Source organism: Salvelinus sp. IW2-2015, linkage group LG18 (assembly GCF_002910315.2).
Source record: "Salvelinus sp. IW2-2015 linkage group LG18, ASM291031v2, whole genome shotgun sequence".
In the NCBI taxonomy this organism is placed as follows: domain Eukaryota; kingdom Metazoa; phylum Chordata; class Actinopteri; order Salmoniformes; family Salmonidae; genus Salvelinus; species Salvelinus sp. IW2-2015.
In genome coordinates, this window is record NC_036858.1 from 24,453,423 (window position 1) to 24,469,688 (window position 16,266).

Below are 16,266 nucleotides of genomic sequence, written 5' to 3' on the forward strand. Positions count from 1 at the left end.
CTCTGAACACCCCTTGTATAGAGGTCTGGATGGAAGGAGGGGGGGCTTTGCCACAGTGATGTACCTGGGCCGTACGCGACTACCTCTGTAGTGCCTTGCGGTGGAGCCGAGTAGTTGCCATACCAGACAGTGACGCAACCTATCAGGATGCCTCGATGGTGCAAGCTGTAAGAATGATTTTTTGAGGATCTGAGGACCCATTACCAACTCTTTTTAATCTCCTGAGGGGGAATAGGTTTTGTGTGTGCCCTCTCATGGCTGTCTTGGTGTGCTTGGACCATGTTATTTGTTGGTGAATGTGGACACCAAGGAACTTGAAACTCTCAACGGTCGATGAGAATGGTGGGGTGTGCTCGGTCCTCTTTTTCCTGTAGTCCACAATGATCTTCTTTGGTCTTGATTCACGTTGAGGAGAGGTTGTTGTCCTGGCAACTCACGGCCAGTATTGAGGCTGTCTTGTCGGTTGTCAGGCACCACTGTTTGTGTCCCAAATTGGCAAAACTTAATGATGGTATGGATCGTGCCTGGCCATGCAGTCATGAGTGAACAGGGAGTACAGGAGGGTACTGAGCATGCACCCCTGAGGGGCCCCTGTGTTGAGGATCAGCTATGCGGATGTGTTGTTACCTACCCTTACCACCCGGGGCAGCCTGTCAGGAGGTCCAAGATCCAGTTGCAGAGGGAGGTGTTGGTCCCAGGGTCCTTAGCGTATTGATGAGCTCTGAGGGCACTATGGTGTTGAACACTGAGCTGTAGTCAATGAACAGAATTCTCACATAGGTGTTGCTTTTGTCCAGGTGTGGAGTGCACTAGTGATTGCATCATCTGTGGATCTGTTTGGGCGGTATGCAAATTGGAGTGGGTCTAGGGTTTCTGGGATAATGGTGTTGATGTGAGACATGACCAGCCTTTCCAAGCACTTCATGGCTACAGACGTGAGTGCTACGGGTCGGTAGTCATTTAGGCAGGTTACCTTAGTGTTCTTGGGCACAGRAACTATGGTGGTCTGCTTAAAACATGTTGGTATTACAGACTTGGACAGGGAGAGGTTGAAAATATCAGTGAAGACACTTTCCAGTTGGTCAGCGCATGCTCACAGTACACATCCAGGTAATCCGTCTGGCCCTGCGGCCTTGTGAATGTTGACCTGTTTAAAGGTCTTACTCACATCGGCTGCAGAGAGCGTGATCACATAGTCTTCCGGAACAGCTGGTGCTCTCATTCATGTTTCAATGTCATTTGCCTCGAAGCGAGCATAGAAGTAGTTTAGCTCGTGTGGTAGGTTTGTGTCACTGGGCAGCTGTCGGCTGTGCTTCCCTTTTGTAGTCTGTTATGGTTTGCAAGCCCTGTCACATCCGACGAGTGTCAGAGCCTGTGTAGTATGATTCGATCTTAGTCCTGCATTGATGCTTTGTCTGTTTGATGGTTCGTCTGAGGGCATAGTGGGATTTCTTATAAGCTTCCGGGGCTTCCCGCTCCTTGAAAGCGGCAGCTCTAGCCTTTAGMTCAGTGCGGTGTTACCTGTAACCCCAACCATAAGCCATGGATATGTACATACGGTCACTGTGGGGATGACGTCATCGATGCACTTATTGATGAAGCTGATGTGTGTACTGATGTGACTGATGTGATGTACTCCTCAATGTCATCGGAGGAATCCTGGAACATATTCCAGTCTGTTCTAGCAAAACAGTCCTGTAGCTTAGCATCTGCTTCATCTGACCACTTTTTTATTATTATTTAAGGCCAGAAACAGAGCATACAGTGCCTTCAGAAAGCATTCACAACCCTTGACTTTCTCCACAATTTGTTGTTACAGCCTGAATAAAAAAATGAATTTGTGCCACTGGCCAACAGATAATACCCCATAATGTCAAAGAGGAATTATGTTTTTAGAAATGTCTACAAATGTTTTGAGTCAATAAGAAATGTTTTGAGTCAATAAGTATTCAACCCCTTTGTTATGGCAAGCCTAAATGTAATTTTTTTATTTTTATTTATTTATTTAACCTTTTTAGCTTGGCTAGTCAGTTAAGAACAAATTCTTACTTACAATGACGGCCTGCCAAAAGGCCTCCTGTGGGGACGGGGGCCTGGGATTAAAAATAAAAAATAAATACAGTATAAATATAGGACAAAACACACATCACAACAAGAGAGACAAAAATACACTACATAGCGAGAGACCTAAGATGACAACATAGCAAGGCAGCAACACATGACAAAACAGCATGGTAGCAACACAACATGGTAGCAGCACAAAACATCGTACAAACATTATTGGGCACAGATAACAGCACAAAGGGCAAGAAGGTAGAGACAATAATGCATCACACGAAGCAGACACGACTGTCAGTAAGAGTGTCCATGATTTGAGTCTTTGAATGAAGAGATTGAGATCAAACTGTCAAGTTTGAGTTTGCTGCAGCTCGTTCCAGTCGTTAGCTGCAGCGAACTGAATAGAGGAGCGACCCAGGGATGTGTGTGCTTTGGGGACCTTTAACAGAATGTGACTGGCAGAACGGGTGTTGTATGTGGAGGATGAGGGCTGTATGTGGAGGATGAGGGCTGTAGTAGTTATCTTAGATAGTGGGGAGTGAGGCCTGAGAGGGTTTTATAAATAAGAATCAACCATTGGGTCTTGCGACGGGTATACAGAGATGACCAGTTTATAGAGGAGAATAGAGTACCGTGATGTGTCCTATAAGGAGCATTGGTGGCAAATCTGATGGCCGAATGGTAAAGAACATCTAGTCGCTCGAGAGCACCCTTACCTGCCGATCTATAAATTATGTCTCCGTAATCTAGCATGGGTAGGATGGTAATCTGAATCAGGGTTAGTTTGGCAGCTGGGGTGAAAGAGGAGCAATTACGATAGAGGAAAGTCTAGATTTAACTTTAGCCTGCAGCATTGATATGTGCTGACAGTGCACCGTCTAGCCATACTCCCAAGTACTTGTATGAGGTGACTACCTCAACCTCTAAACCCTCAGAGGTATTAATAACACCTGTGGGAAGAGGGGCATTCTTCTTACCAAACCACATGACCTTTGTTTTGGAGGTGTTCAGAACAAGGTTAAGGATAGAGAAAGCTTGTTGGACACTAAGAAAGCTTTGTTGTAGAGCATTTAACACAAAATCCTGGGAGGGGCCAGCTGAGTATAAGACTATCATCTGCAAATAAATAGATGAGAGAGCTTCCTACTGCCGGAGCTATGTTTTTGATGTAAATTGAGAAGAGCGTGGGGCCTAGGATTGAGCCTTGGTGACAGGCAGTGGCTGAGACAGCAGATTTTTGGACTTTTTACACTGCACTCTTTGGGAGAGGTAGTTAGCAAACCAGGTCAAAGACCCCTCAGAGACACCAATACTCCTTAGCCGGCCCACGAGTGGAATGGTCTACCGTATCAAAAGCTTTGGCAAAGTCAATAAAAATGGCAGCACAATATTGCTTAGAATCAAGGGCAATGGTGACATCATTGAGGACCTTTAAGGTTGCAGTGACTCATCCATAACCTGAGAGGAAACCAGATTGCATACCCCAGAGAATACTATAGACATCAAGAAAGCCAGTCAGTTGATTATTGCTAAGTTTTTCCAACACTTTTGATAAACAGGGCGAAATAGAATAATAAATAAATAAATAGAATAATAAAGGATGAACCGTGGCTGCCTTCCAAGCAATGGGAACCTCCCCAGAAAGGAGAGATAGGCTTGGCGATGATAGGGGCAGCAACCTTAAAGAAGAAATGGTCTAAACCATCTGACCCAGATGTTTTTTGGAGGTCAAGTTTAAGGAGCTCCTTTAGCACCTCGGACTCAGTGACTGCCTGCAGGGAGAAACTTTGTAGCGGGGCAGTGGAAAAAGAGGGAGAGGCATCGGGGAAAGTCGCATTAGAAGGGATGGGAGATGAGGAAATGTTGGACGGGCAAATTGGAATCCTGACTTAATGAAGTGGTGATTAAAGAGCTCAGCCATGTGCTTCTTGTCAGTAACAACAACATCATCAACATTAAGGGACATGGGCAGCTGTGAAGAGGAGGGTTTATTCTCCAGGTCTTTAACCGTTTTCCAGAACATCTTGGGGTTAGACCCACAGAGGGAGAACTGCTCCTTAAAGTAACTAACTTTGGCCTTCCGGATAGCCTGAGTGCACTTATTCCTCATTTGCCTGAAGGATAGCCAGTCARCCTGAGTATGCGTGTGCTGAGCCTTTCGCCAAATGCAATTCTTGAGGTGGAGTAACTCTGCAACATCACTGTTGAATCAGGGGCTGAACCTATTTTTAACAATTTCTTACAATACCACTGAAAATATCAAAAAAGAAGGGCCAAGCGTCTTCGACAGAGGGTATCAAGATGATTCTATACCATTTTCCCTAGGGCAGTTCATGAAGGAAGGCTTGTTCATTAAAGTTTTTTAGCAAGCGTCTATGACAAATCAGGACAGGTTGTTTCACTGAGCACCCATTACGAACACAGGCTGTAAAACAGTGATCACTAAGGCTATTACAGAAAACACCAGACTGATGCCTATCAGGATTATTTGTGAGGATAACATCAAGGAGAGTAGCCTTGCCTGGGTGTTTGGAGTCATACCTTGTGGGATTGGTAATAATCTGATAAAGATTTAGGGAGTCCCATTGCTTTAGGACTTGGTCAGGTGGTTTAAGTATGTCACAGTTTAGGTCACGAAGCAGGACAAATTCAGACTTGGTGTAAGGGGCCAGGAGAGAACTTAGGGCAGGTAGGGTACAGGCCGGTGCTGATGGAGGACGATAGCACCCAGCAACAGTCAACAAAGAGCTATTTGAAAGTTGAATTGTTAAAACCAGCAAATCAAATTGTTTGRGGACAGACTTGGTGGAGACAACTGAGCACTGAAGGTGATCCTTGGTAAAGATTGCCACTCCCCCACCTTTTGGAAGATGTGTCTTGCCGGAAATAGGTTATAACCAGAAAGGTTAACCTCAGTATTCAAAACACTCTTTCTTAACCACGTCTCCGTAATGACCAACACATATGGATTGGAGCTGTGAACGCACACTTTCAATTGATCCATTTTAGGTAATACYTTTCTAGTGCTAATGTGCAGAAAACCCAGGCTTTTACGAGAGCAGAAATCAGTGAAGCAGATATCAAAGCACAAGTCAGAATTGGGGCTAGCAACAGTAGATGGGCCAGKGTGTACATGCACATTTCCAGATATCATCAATAGTAATACAATCAAGGCACGGCATAGGACAGGAGTAAACATTTGCCACTCAGTGTTAGTCCTGTGGGTGAAAACAGCTTGTTGATATTAGAAGTCGAAGGCAAGCTAACGAGTGGGCCACAAACGGCCAAATAATGGCTCAGTACAACAGTGGTGTGCTGAATTGCATCTCGGAACACACAACTAGTCAACCTTTGTCACGGATGGGCTATTGCAACAGACGACCACACCGGGTTCCACTCCTATCAGCTAAAAACAAAAAAGTGGCGCCAGTGGGCACACGATCACCAACACTCGTCAATTGAGGAGTGTAAAAACATATCAAGTGGTTAAAACGGTATGTAAACATTTATTAAAGTGACCAGTGTACATAGGGCAGCAGTCTCTAAGGTGCAGGGTAGAGTACAGGGTGGTAGATGGCTAGTAACAGTGACTAAGGTTCAGGGCAGGGTACTAGATGTCTTCATGGGTCTGGGTGGAACTGATATACCCAAGACTCGACCTGGCTCGATTGGGTTTGGCTCTGAAATTCTAACTTTGRTCTCGGGTCTATGTAACTACAGCTGATAGACCCGACCACGGCTCCACGGCTCTGCTAATAAGGTGAATTTATTGACGTATAGAAGGTCTAGCCAACATCTATAAAGACTTATTCATTAACCAGAAAAGCAACTTAGCAGATAAACATATTTTTTTGTCACCCGGGTCCATTCTGGTCTAGACCCGGACCCGTTAGACCCGACCAGTACCCTATGTCGAGTTGTCCTCGGGTCCATTCAGGTCTGATTATTCTCTGGTCCGTCCAGGTACCCATTTTTGTTATTTTATTAAAAACAATTGGGGGTCCATTCAGGTCAGTTCTGATTGTCCTCGGGTCTAACTTTTTGGACCCGTGAAGACCCCTGCAGGGTACTGGGCGTAGGCCGGCTAGTGGTGACTATTTAACAGTCTTATGGCCTGGAGATTGAAAAACAGCTTCTGTCTCAGTTCCAGCTTTGATGCACCTGTACTGTCTCCTTCTAGATGGTAGTGGGGTGAACAGGCCATTGCTCGGGTGGCTGAGGTTCTTGACGATCTTCTTGGCCTTCCTGTGACACTGTGTGCTGTAGATGTCCTGGAGGGCAGGCAGTGTGCCCCCGGAGATGTGTTGGGCTGACCCCACCAGCTTCTGGAGAGCCCTGCGGTTCTGGGCGGTGCAWTTGCCATACCASGYGGTGATACAGCCCGACAGGATGCTCTCAATGATGCATCTGTAGAAGTCTGTGAGTGTCTTAGRGGCCAAGCAGWATTTCTTCAGCTTCCTGCCTCCTTATTCAACATGCTGTCTGTGTGAGTGGACCATTTCAGGTCCTCAGTGATGTGCACGCCAAGAAACTTGAAGCTTTTCACCTTCTCCACTGCTGCCCCGTCGATGTGGATGGGGGAGTGCTCTCTCTGCTGTCTCCTGAAGTCCACGATCAGCTCCTTCATTTTATTGACATTGAGAGGTTATTTTCCTGGCACCACTCTGCCAAGGCCCTCCCGTCCTCCCTGTAGGCTGTCTCGTCAGCCAATTTGATGATTGAGTTGGAGAGGTGCGTGGCCACACAGTCATGGGTATCAGAAGTAAAATTACAGGCAAACTGGCATGCTACTGGGCCTTTCTAGATCTTAAACTGTCGAGTAGATCCACGACTGATCCAAATGGAATGAAACATTCAAATCACTGGGCTTTTGCACCGTTATTCAAATGACATTTTCACTGCAGGTTAGAGTAGAATTTTGTACTCCCTTATAAACAATAATGCAATTATTCATTGCAGTGTGGTGTTGTAGGCTAGTCTAGGCAGGATAATTGTATTGTCCCTCAAGATCAATAGGGAAGCTTGTTTGTAAACAAAGTAAAAGTAAACAAACACTATACAAAACATTTGTTAAAACTATAATTTTGATRTCATGTATGGTCAGTCTGTGCATCCAAATCTCTGTTTCTGAATTGAATTGGTTACATTTCTCCAGCTCCATCACGCTTTTTAYTGAAACAACAGGGGCGAGGAGGCTGCTTTGTTATTGTTTCAACTGTTGATTGCCTCTCTAAGGAATACATTTGATGTATTATCACTTAATTTCATGTTATTTTTATGAAAATGACACTCACTAAGCTATTTTAAACATGACTATGGATTCATTACATCTACATTGGCAGCCATTCTGAATTCCGCTTCCTGCCTAAAGTTTACAATGAACAAGGCTTCTAGGATGTTTTCATATCACAATCGCCATTGCACTACACGCTGCCCTATCCCACCTTGACAAGTGTAATACATATGTGAGAATGTTGTTAATCGACTACAACTCAGCCTTCAACACCATAGTGCCCTCCAAGCTCGTCACTAAGCTCAGAGCCCTGGGTCTGAACCCCTCCCTGTGCAACTGGGTTCTAGACTTCCTGAGGGACCGACCCCAGGTGGTGAAGGTTGGCAACAAAACTGCTCCACCACGCTTATCCTCAAAACGGGGGCCACTAAGGGGTATGTGCTTAGTCCCCTTCTGTACTCCCTGTTCACCCATGCTGCGTGGCCGCACAAGATTCCAATACCATCATTAAGTTTGCTGACAACACAACAGTGGTAGGCCCGATTACCAACAACAACAAGACAGCCTACAGGGAGGAGGTGTAACCTCAATGTCAATAAAACGAAGGAACTAAGGAGACTGCAGTGAGCATGCCCAACGGGGCCRCAGTGGAGAGAGTCAAAAGCTTCAAGTTTCTCACTGAGGACCTGAAATGCTCCCTCCACATCGACACCGTGGTGAAGTCGCAACAGCGCCTCTTCAACCTCAAGAGGATGAAGAAATTCGGCTGGGCTCCTAGGACCCTCCAAAACTTCTACAGATGCACCATCAAGAGCATTCTGTCGGGCTGCAGGGCTTTCCAGAGGATGGTTAGGTCAGCCCAACACATCACCGGGGGCACACTGCCTACCCTAAGGACATCTACAGCACCCGGTGATACAGGAAGGCCAAAAAGATAATCAAGGACCTCAGCCACCCGAGGCCCGGCTTGTCACACCCTGCTACCAGACTGAGACCGTACAGGTGCATCAAAGCTGGGCCCATCAGACTGTTGAACAGTCATCACTAGCCGGCCTCCGCCCGGTTCCCTGCCCTGCACGTTAGACACTGTCACTAGCCGGCTACTGCCCGTTACTCTACCATGTATTTTTGTCTACTGTCATATGTCTATATAGTCATTGAACACTGATTAATTATTGTTGTTCTGAAATCGTTTCTGTAGTTGGAAACAGATAAGAGTAGCATTCGTGCAACATTGTTTTATTGATTTTATTTTCTCTGAGAAATAAAGCTAATTGATTACAGTTTATATGTACATACTGCATTCTCGACATAACTCATCCTATATAAACACTGCCATAGATACCTTTTCTTACTTGTATATTGTCCATACTGTCTATACACACCACATATTAGTATTCCAGACTCTGACATTGCTTGTTCTGATATTGCTCATTCTGATACTTGATAGTGTCTTTTTTTGGGGGGGGGGGGGGGATTATTTGTGTATTGGTATTTGTACAGCCTTTTTTGTATTGTACTGTTAGACACTTACTGCACTGCTGGAGCTAGGAACACTAGCATTTCACTGCACCTGCTTTAACATCTGCTAGTCTGTGTACGTGACAAACTTTGATTTGATATGTCACTAAATGTCATGCTTTTATCTGTTGCATCATACTTGCATACATTTTCTTCTGGTCAAATACCAGCTATTATGGCAACCATTTGGTATTTTTTGCAATAACTCGTTTCCTGGTGAAGTTTGAAATGGGCACCCCTTCTGGGWTGTTTTCATATCGCCTGAAGAATGTTTGTACCAAATTTCATGCTTTAATCCACCACGTAATGTTTTTTTTTGCTCAGGCCCTGGACCATAAAGCAAACAAGCTAGAATGACAGAAGGTACAAATAGGAATGAACAAACTCCCCCTTCCCCATTTTCAACACTATGTAGTTATCAAGCCGTGCACTTGGGTATTGGCCAAGCCACCCTGACACACACACACACACATATAGCCCTGGTATGGCTGAGACAAGCTGACCACACAGTTCTTGGTACAGTAAGACATCCTCTGTCATTGAATTATGGATCAAATCCATTGGAAGTGTTACTGAGCGCTGCATACTCTATGCACTCCATTTCTAAGAATATTTCCGCAGCGCCCACTGAAGCTGAATAATAAAATGGTTAAGTGAACCACAGGTCTCATCTTCGCTGCTTTTCAGAGCATGCATATATTTCCAGAGGCTGGCTGTCTTTGATTCGTTCATTAGACACATCAGCTCTAGAAGTGAAGCCTGCACCGCTGGCCTAGCAAGTGTGACAGACCCACAGAAAGAGTGTTGGAAGTGTCTCATACACTCCTTGCCCCTCTATTTATTTTCCCCTTTTTCCCTCCAATTTCGATCTTGTCATCTCCCTGCAACTCCCCAATGGGATCCGGAGGCGAAGGTCGAGTCATGCATCCTCTGAAACATGACCCACCAAACCAAACTTCTTAACACCTGCCCGCTTAACCCGGAAGCCAGCCACACCAAYGTGTCGGAGGAAAAACTGTTCACCTGGTGACCAAAGTCAGCCTGCAGGCGCCCAGCCCGCCACAAGGAGTCGCTAGAGCAAGATGAGCCAAGTATAGACCCCCCCAACCAAACCCTCCCCTAACCCGGATTATGCTGGGCCAATTGTGCGCCGCCCTATGGGACTCCCGAACACGTCCGGTTGTGATACAGCCCAGAATCAAACCCGGGTCTGTAGTGACACGATGCAGTGCCTTAGACCGCTACGCCACTCGGGAGGCCCTTCTACCTTTATTTCATGTGGAGTTGCATTTCACTCCTGCCAAACGATGATTAGATGAGTAGCTTCAGCATTGTCCAATTGCTACATTAAATGAATGCAGGGCATCATATCTGAAAATGAGAAGACAGGCTAACAATGAACAAAGTAACACGTTGCCACACTTCCAAACCGTGTGATGTCTGAAAGTTCCTTGAAAGCTAGAAACCGGTAAGTTCCTTGAGAGAATGTAACTTAAAGTAACTATTGATACGTTTGATGCGAGTTCTGTTTAATAGAAATGTCTCATGTAGTAATGGCACTGTAGTTTAACAGTATAGGTCCTATGATTTCACATAGGCTATTTGATAAAGGTAAAGAAGCGATTGTTGGTTGTGTGAATGACATCCATCCTCTAGTCCTCCTTCCTACTCTGCATTTCTGCCAGAATGATACCCTGTGGCTAGCAATGAAATCATTCATCAGCCAATGGAAATTGTATTCATTAAGGTGATGGTAATAGTACTCTACATCTCTCTCCCTTTCTCTCTGAAAAACGTGCCACCAGAAGCATCCTACACTTTACTGATCACTCAAGTAAATCAAACGGCTCTCTTAGGGAGTTCACAAGGTTCACTCCAAGTGCAACAATAAGTCTGTGTGAGAATAGCTCATGGTGTGGGTTGCATATCTGATGCAAGACCTGTGCTGTATTCGTGGAACACTACACAACTGGCTTTGTGTGGTTAGAGTGTCCACCCTGAGTTTGGATGGTTGGGAGTTCGATCTCTGATCGTGTCATACCAAAGACCAAAAATGGGACCTGATGTGTCCCTGATTGGCACTCCGTATTAAGGAGATCGATTGGGGGTAAGGCCCTGTGATAGACTAGTGTCCTGTCCAGGGGGTGTACTTGTACATCAAGCTGCCTCACGCTACAGAAACAGGAGAAAGGCCTCCTGTGTGTGTGTGTTGGTGTGTGTGCTTGTGTGTGTGTGTGTGTGTGTGTGTGTGTGTGTGTGTGTGTGTGTGTGTGTGTGTGTGTGTGTGAGATGTCTGGTGTAATGTATGACAAGGCGGTACAGCTCATGTTCTAATGTTTCACAGCTTGTGAGAGGAGTCATTGCTCATGTGCTCTATTTAAGATCTACAGTGCCTTTGAAAAAATATTCAGACCCCTTGGCTTTTTCCACAATTTGTTACGTTACAGCCTAAACATTTTCCTCATCAATCTATACACAATACCCCATAATTACAAAGCAAAAACAGGTTTGCTAATTTATTAAAAATAAAAAACTGAAATATCAGGTTTACATAAGTATTCAGACCCTTTACTCAGTACTTTTTTGAAGCAGCTTTTGGCAGCGTTTGCAGCATCGAGACTTTTGGGTATGACTCTACAAGCTTGGCTCACCTGTATTTGGGGAGTTTCTCCCATTCTTCTTCTCTCTCAAGCTCTGTCAGGTTGGATGGGGAGCGTTGCCTTACAGCTATTTTCAGGTCTCTCCAGAGATGTTCAAGTCCGGGCTCTGGCTGGGCCACTCAAGGACATTCAGAGACTTGTCCCGAAGCCACTCCTGCGTTCTCTTGGCTGTGTGCTTAGGGTTGTTGTCCTGTTGGAAGGTGAACCTTCAACCCAGTCTGATGTCCTGAACACTCGGAGCAGGTTTTCATCAACAATCTCTCTGTACTTTGCTCCATTCATCTTTGYCTCAATCCTGACTAGTCWCCCATTCCCTGCTGCTGAAAAACATCCCCACAGCATGATGCTGCCACCACCATGCTTCACCGTAGGGATGGTGCCAGGTTTCCTCCAGAGGTGACACTTGGTATTCAGGCCAAAGAGTTCAATCTTGGTTTCATCAGACCAGAGAATCTTGTTGCTCATGGTCTGAATCCTTTAGGTGCCCTTTGGCAAACTCCAAGTGGGCTGTCATGTGCCTTTTACTGAGGATTGGCTTCTGTCTGGCCACTCTACCATAAAGTCCTGATTGGTGGACTGCTGCAGAGATGGTTGTCCTTCTGGAAGGTTCTCCCATCTCCACAGAGGAACTCTGGAGCTCTGTCAGTGACCATTGGGTTCTTGGTCATCTCCCAGACCAAGGCCCTTCTCCCCCTAATTGCTCAGTTTGGCCGTGAGGCCAGCTCKAGGAAGAGTCTTGGTGGTTCCAAACTTTTTCCATTTAAGAATGATGGAGGCCACTGTGTTCTTGGGGACCTTCTTCAATGCTGCAGATATTTGTTGGTACCCTTCCCCAGATCTGTGCCTCGACACAATCCTGTCTCTGAGCTCTACGGACAATTTCTTTCACCTCATTGTTAGTTTTTTTTCAAATCATGTCCAATCAATTGAATTTACCACATGTGGACCCCAATCAAGACATATACACATCTCAAGGATGATCAATGGAAACATGATGCACCTGAGCTCAATTTAGAGTCTCATAACAAAGGGTTTGAATACTTAAGTAAATAAGGTATTTCTGTTTTTTGCTTTGTCATTATGGGTWATTGTGTATAGATTGCTGATTTWWWWTWTTTTTTTAATCTGTTTTTGAATAAGGCCGTAACGTAACAAAGTGGAAAATGTCAAGGGGTGTGAATACTTTCCAAAGGCACTGTACATGGTTATTACCACTCCCCCTTTCCTTTCTCTCCCTACAAACCAAGACACCCATCGCAAGGAACGCAATCATTCTCACAATATCACACTCTATTCTTGGACCTTTTATCTCATGATATTTTAGCTACATTTGTGCTATACGTCCAGAGTTCACCAGATAGGTATTTTTAGACTTGCAGTGTGTTTCTAGGCAAGTTGGCTGCAATTTCAAYCTGTTATCTGTGGGTAACCCATCAAGAACTATGTTTTCCTATTCCAATTAAGTCTTGTCTGTGTTGGTAAGGAAAGTTTTAAACAATTTTTTCAGTTATTAAGAACATGGTGGGATGTCAGCTTACTTTGTTTATTTTGGCACATTCCTCAGAGACTGATGTTGATGCTCATGCTAAACTGAAGCTGATATGGATGTTGAAACTGATATTAGATATTGATGCTGATTCTCTCCCTCCCTGCCATGACAGGCTTATGAGCTCTCCACGTTGACAGGCACCCAGGTCCTGCTACTGGTGGCCAGCGAGACGGGCCATGTCTACACCTTTGCCACGCGGAAGCTCCAGCCCATGATCACCAGCGAGACRGGCAAGGCCCTCATCCAGACGTGCCTCAACTCTCCGGACTCCCCGCCCCGCAACGACCCCTCCACTGACCAGCGTATGAGYGCCACAGGCTTCGAGGAGACGGACCTTACCTACCAGGTGTCTGAGTCGGAGAGCCTTGGGGAGACCAAGGTGAGTTCTGCTGCTGCTCTTCACCATAAGGACCAGGGTCGTATTCATTAGGCACCGAACATTWAAAAAATGGACTGAAACAAGGAGGGAGTACATGAACTTGACCAATAAAAAATGCTCATTTTCATTTTCCGTTGCAAAACTTTTTGCTACAGAGTGCCCTAATGAAAATGACCCAGAACAAACTGGCTTTGGAACAGAAACAGAACACATCTGCATGTTCTGCTCATCAGTTTACYTGTAATGTACGTGCTGTCCGGTTCCCAAGTGTTTACAAAGAATGGCATTGCTATTTTTTTTGTGTGTACTGTTGTCTGTATTTCAATGCTAAAGGAATACAGTAATTGCAGTCAACATAGCCGCTTACTTAAAAAAGATATAGCACCAGAGTTACTATAATAGATGCTCAGTCAAATCCTCCCAGAATTTGACAGCCAAGCACAGCAGAGGAGAACTAGACTAGTTCATCAGATTCACATTCAGTTATGGAAACTCAGCTTACTGGTATGTATACAATGAGCTGCGGTTTGTCACCGGTTTTAAACCTTTGTGTCAAACTCAAGGCAACCTCTTTTGGCTTGTTGCTCACGGCTTTGTTTGATTGTCTACTAAATATTTTTTATTGGCTCAAACAGCCTGGTTACGTCTCTTGTGGCAGGAAGCAGGGGTGTAAAGACAGACCAAAGTAGTGGAACACGAAACCGCTCAACAGAATGGATTAGAAGTTATCTTCACTCTACCTCGCTGAACTTGGCACAGAAACGCTCTCAAACCCCTGTCTATAAACCTGTAGGTCAAGGCAGGTCGGGGTTGTATTATGAGAAATGTACAGCCGGTTGTATATGTATGTGTGGATGTTTTTTTTTATAGTATGATTTATTCATGTCGTCCTATAATGTCTATAATACCATACATATTTTTTTATCTTTTAGAATAAAAGTTTTAGTTTTTTTGCATGCTGATCCAGCATGAGCACTTCACTGTAGTTCCTCACTGTATCAGTGGAAGAAAGGTTTTTCATGAGAAACTCAATATTGCTATTCTAATTGTGCAGTGATATACTTGATACTGTTCTAAAAAAGTAGTAGGCTTTGTGATGTGCAGTGGAAAGAGATTACAATGTTTTAAAGCCATTTGGACATTCTTTATAGTTAGATGTGCTTCGTTACCCAATGGAACACCGTGGTGCTGTTGCTCACATAGTCACGTGCTAGCCACCAGGATTTCCTCCACTGTTGACTTGATTTAAGTACACTCCTTTGAAGAGGACCTCCTTTGAAGAGGACCATACACTATGTGCTCATTTCATGTTTTCACAAGCCAGTTACTTGCTGTCTACCTTGAGGATGGTGATCAACCTTTGGGTTGTTAAGTCACTAATGCCCGCTTCACTCATTGGTAAAAAAAAAAAAAGGATTCTGCCTCCAAGGCCATATATGGTATGGTTTCCCTGCCTGTTCTCTTGGCTGAGGCTCCTCACATTCCTTATAAGCTGCAGCTGTCTTTGGAGTTCTGCAACAGTGATGTGGTGGTGGGTTGTATGTACAATTGAGTAGGGGGATGGGGGGGTGTAGATAGGGATATATTATTTAAGAAGACCGATGGAATGGAAACATTTGGCTGTTATCAGTGATATGTCCCCTTGGATGTCATTTGTCATTGAGACTGTGGATGGTTGGTGATGGGGCCTTGTGCAGTTATTGTGTGGAAGATCAGTGTGTGAGAGAGAGAGAGACTCTTGAGCATGGTTTCATTGTAAAGGCAATCCAAGTTTAATACATGTGGGGGATCAACACTCGTATTGTTAGACCCTGGCAGATGGTTACTGTAGCCATGATGAACTCTGGATCCTTTTGCTTTAGTTTTCAAGGCTGCTGCTTTATGCTTCCCTGAAGTCTCTAGATACCATTGGTCTTGAGAACAGTATGTCATACATACTGTAGAAACWAGTCTAAACATTCACCTTTTGGTCTGGTTGGTGGAGGGAGAGGGGGGRGATGAAGGGAGGGACGGGTGCAAGGTGAAGCAGAAGAGTTAGGTCAGCAGCACCCACGTGACAAGATGCAGTCGAGCCATGCTGCGAACATCATGTGACATTTGGAAACCTGTCGTAGCCTAATGATGTGTGTACTACTGTACATCATATGATTACTTTCAATAGGTTTTCTCTGCATCTGTCACTTCTGTCTCTGTTAGTGGGATGAAGTAAGCTACTCAAGACACTGATCTAAGGCAAGTGTTGTTTTTCCTCCGTAACAGTTATGGTTAGGATTTTGGGGAGGGTAAACTGATCCTAGATCTGTGTGTAAGGGTAGCATCCTAGTGACACCATGCCCCCTCTCTTGCACTCCCTCCCTCCCGCTCTCTCTGCCTGGCTGCTAGTACTGTCGTAGTTGTAATTGGGGTGGTTTTACTTGTTCCCAGCGGTTGTTAGTGCAAATCGTGTTTCCTCACCACCACTGTTGTAACATTGTTGCATTCTTCTCACCAGAGCTCCCACACAAAGACACCACTAGGCCAGAGAATGCCAACTAAGATTTAAAATGTTTGTTTTTCTAGATATTGGTGATCAATTAGTTCAGTTGTACAATAATTGCCACTCAGGGATGAATAATATTGAATTATAATGTTCTCATTATTCAAATAATTCAAAGCTTAATTTTCTCTATTTAGTCCTCATTCCCCATTGTAATGAATCAGGTCTGTTATATTATTCCCGTCGATGGAAAACTGCTGTAGGTAAATATAGTTTTTCTACTTCTGCTCTCCCACCACTGTGCCACTGTGTCTCTCTGGACACAAGGTGCGCTTTGGCTTTGGAGGGCTGCAGCAGGGCAGGGGGCATTCTGTGACAATTGAGTGTCAT

The 16,266-nt window shown here is 44.8% G+C and overlaps 1 protein-coding gene across 5 annotated transcripts in view; it reads left to right on the forward strand.

Moving 5' to 3' along the window:
* LOC111978606 (serum response factor) overlaps positions 1–16,266 on the forward strand; it is a 66,114-nt gene that overhangs the window by 12,205 nt on the left and 37,643 nt on the right. For 4 of the 5 annotated variants that reach the window (XM_024008744.3, XM_024008747.2, XM_024008748.2 and 1 more), the window contains exon 2: positions 13,134–13,400. In XM_024008744.3, the coding sequence (XP_023864512.1) occupies positions 13,134–13,400 (267 nt within the window). The remainder of the gene's footprint in view (positions 1–13,133; positions 13,401–16,266) is intronic. The other variant, XM_024008745.3, reaches the window with a different exon arrangement.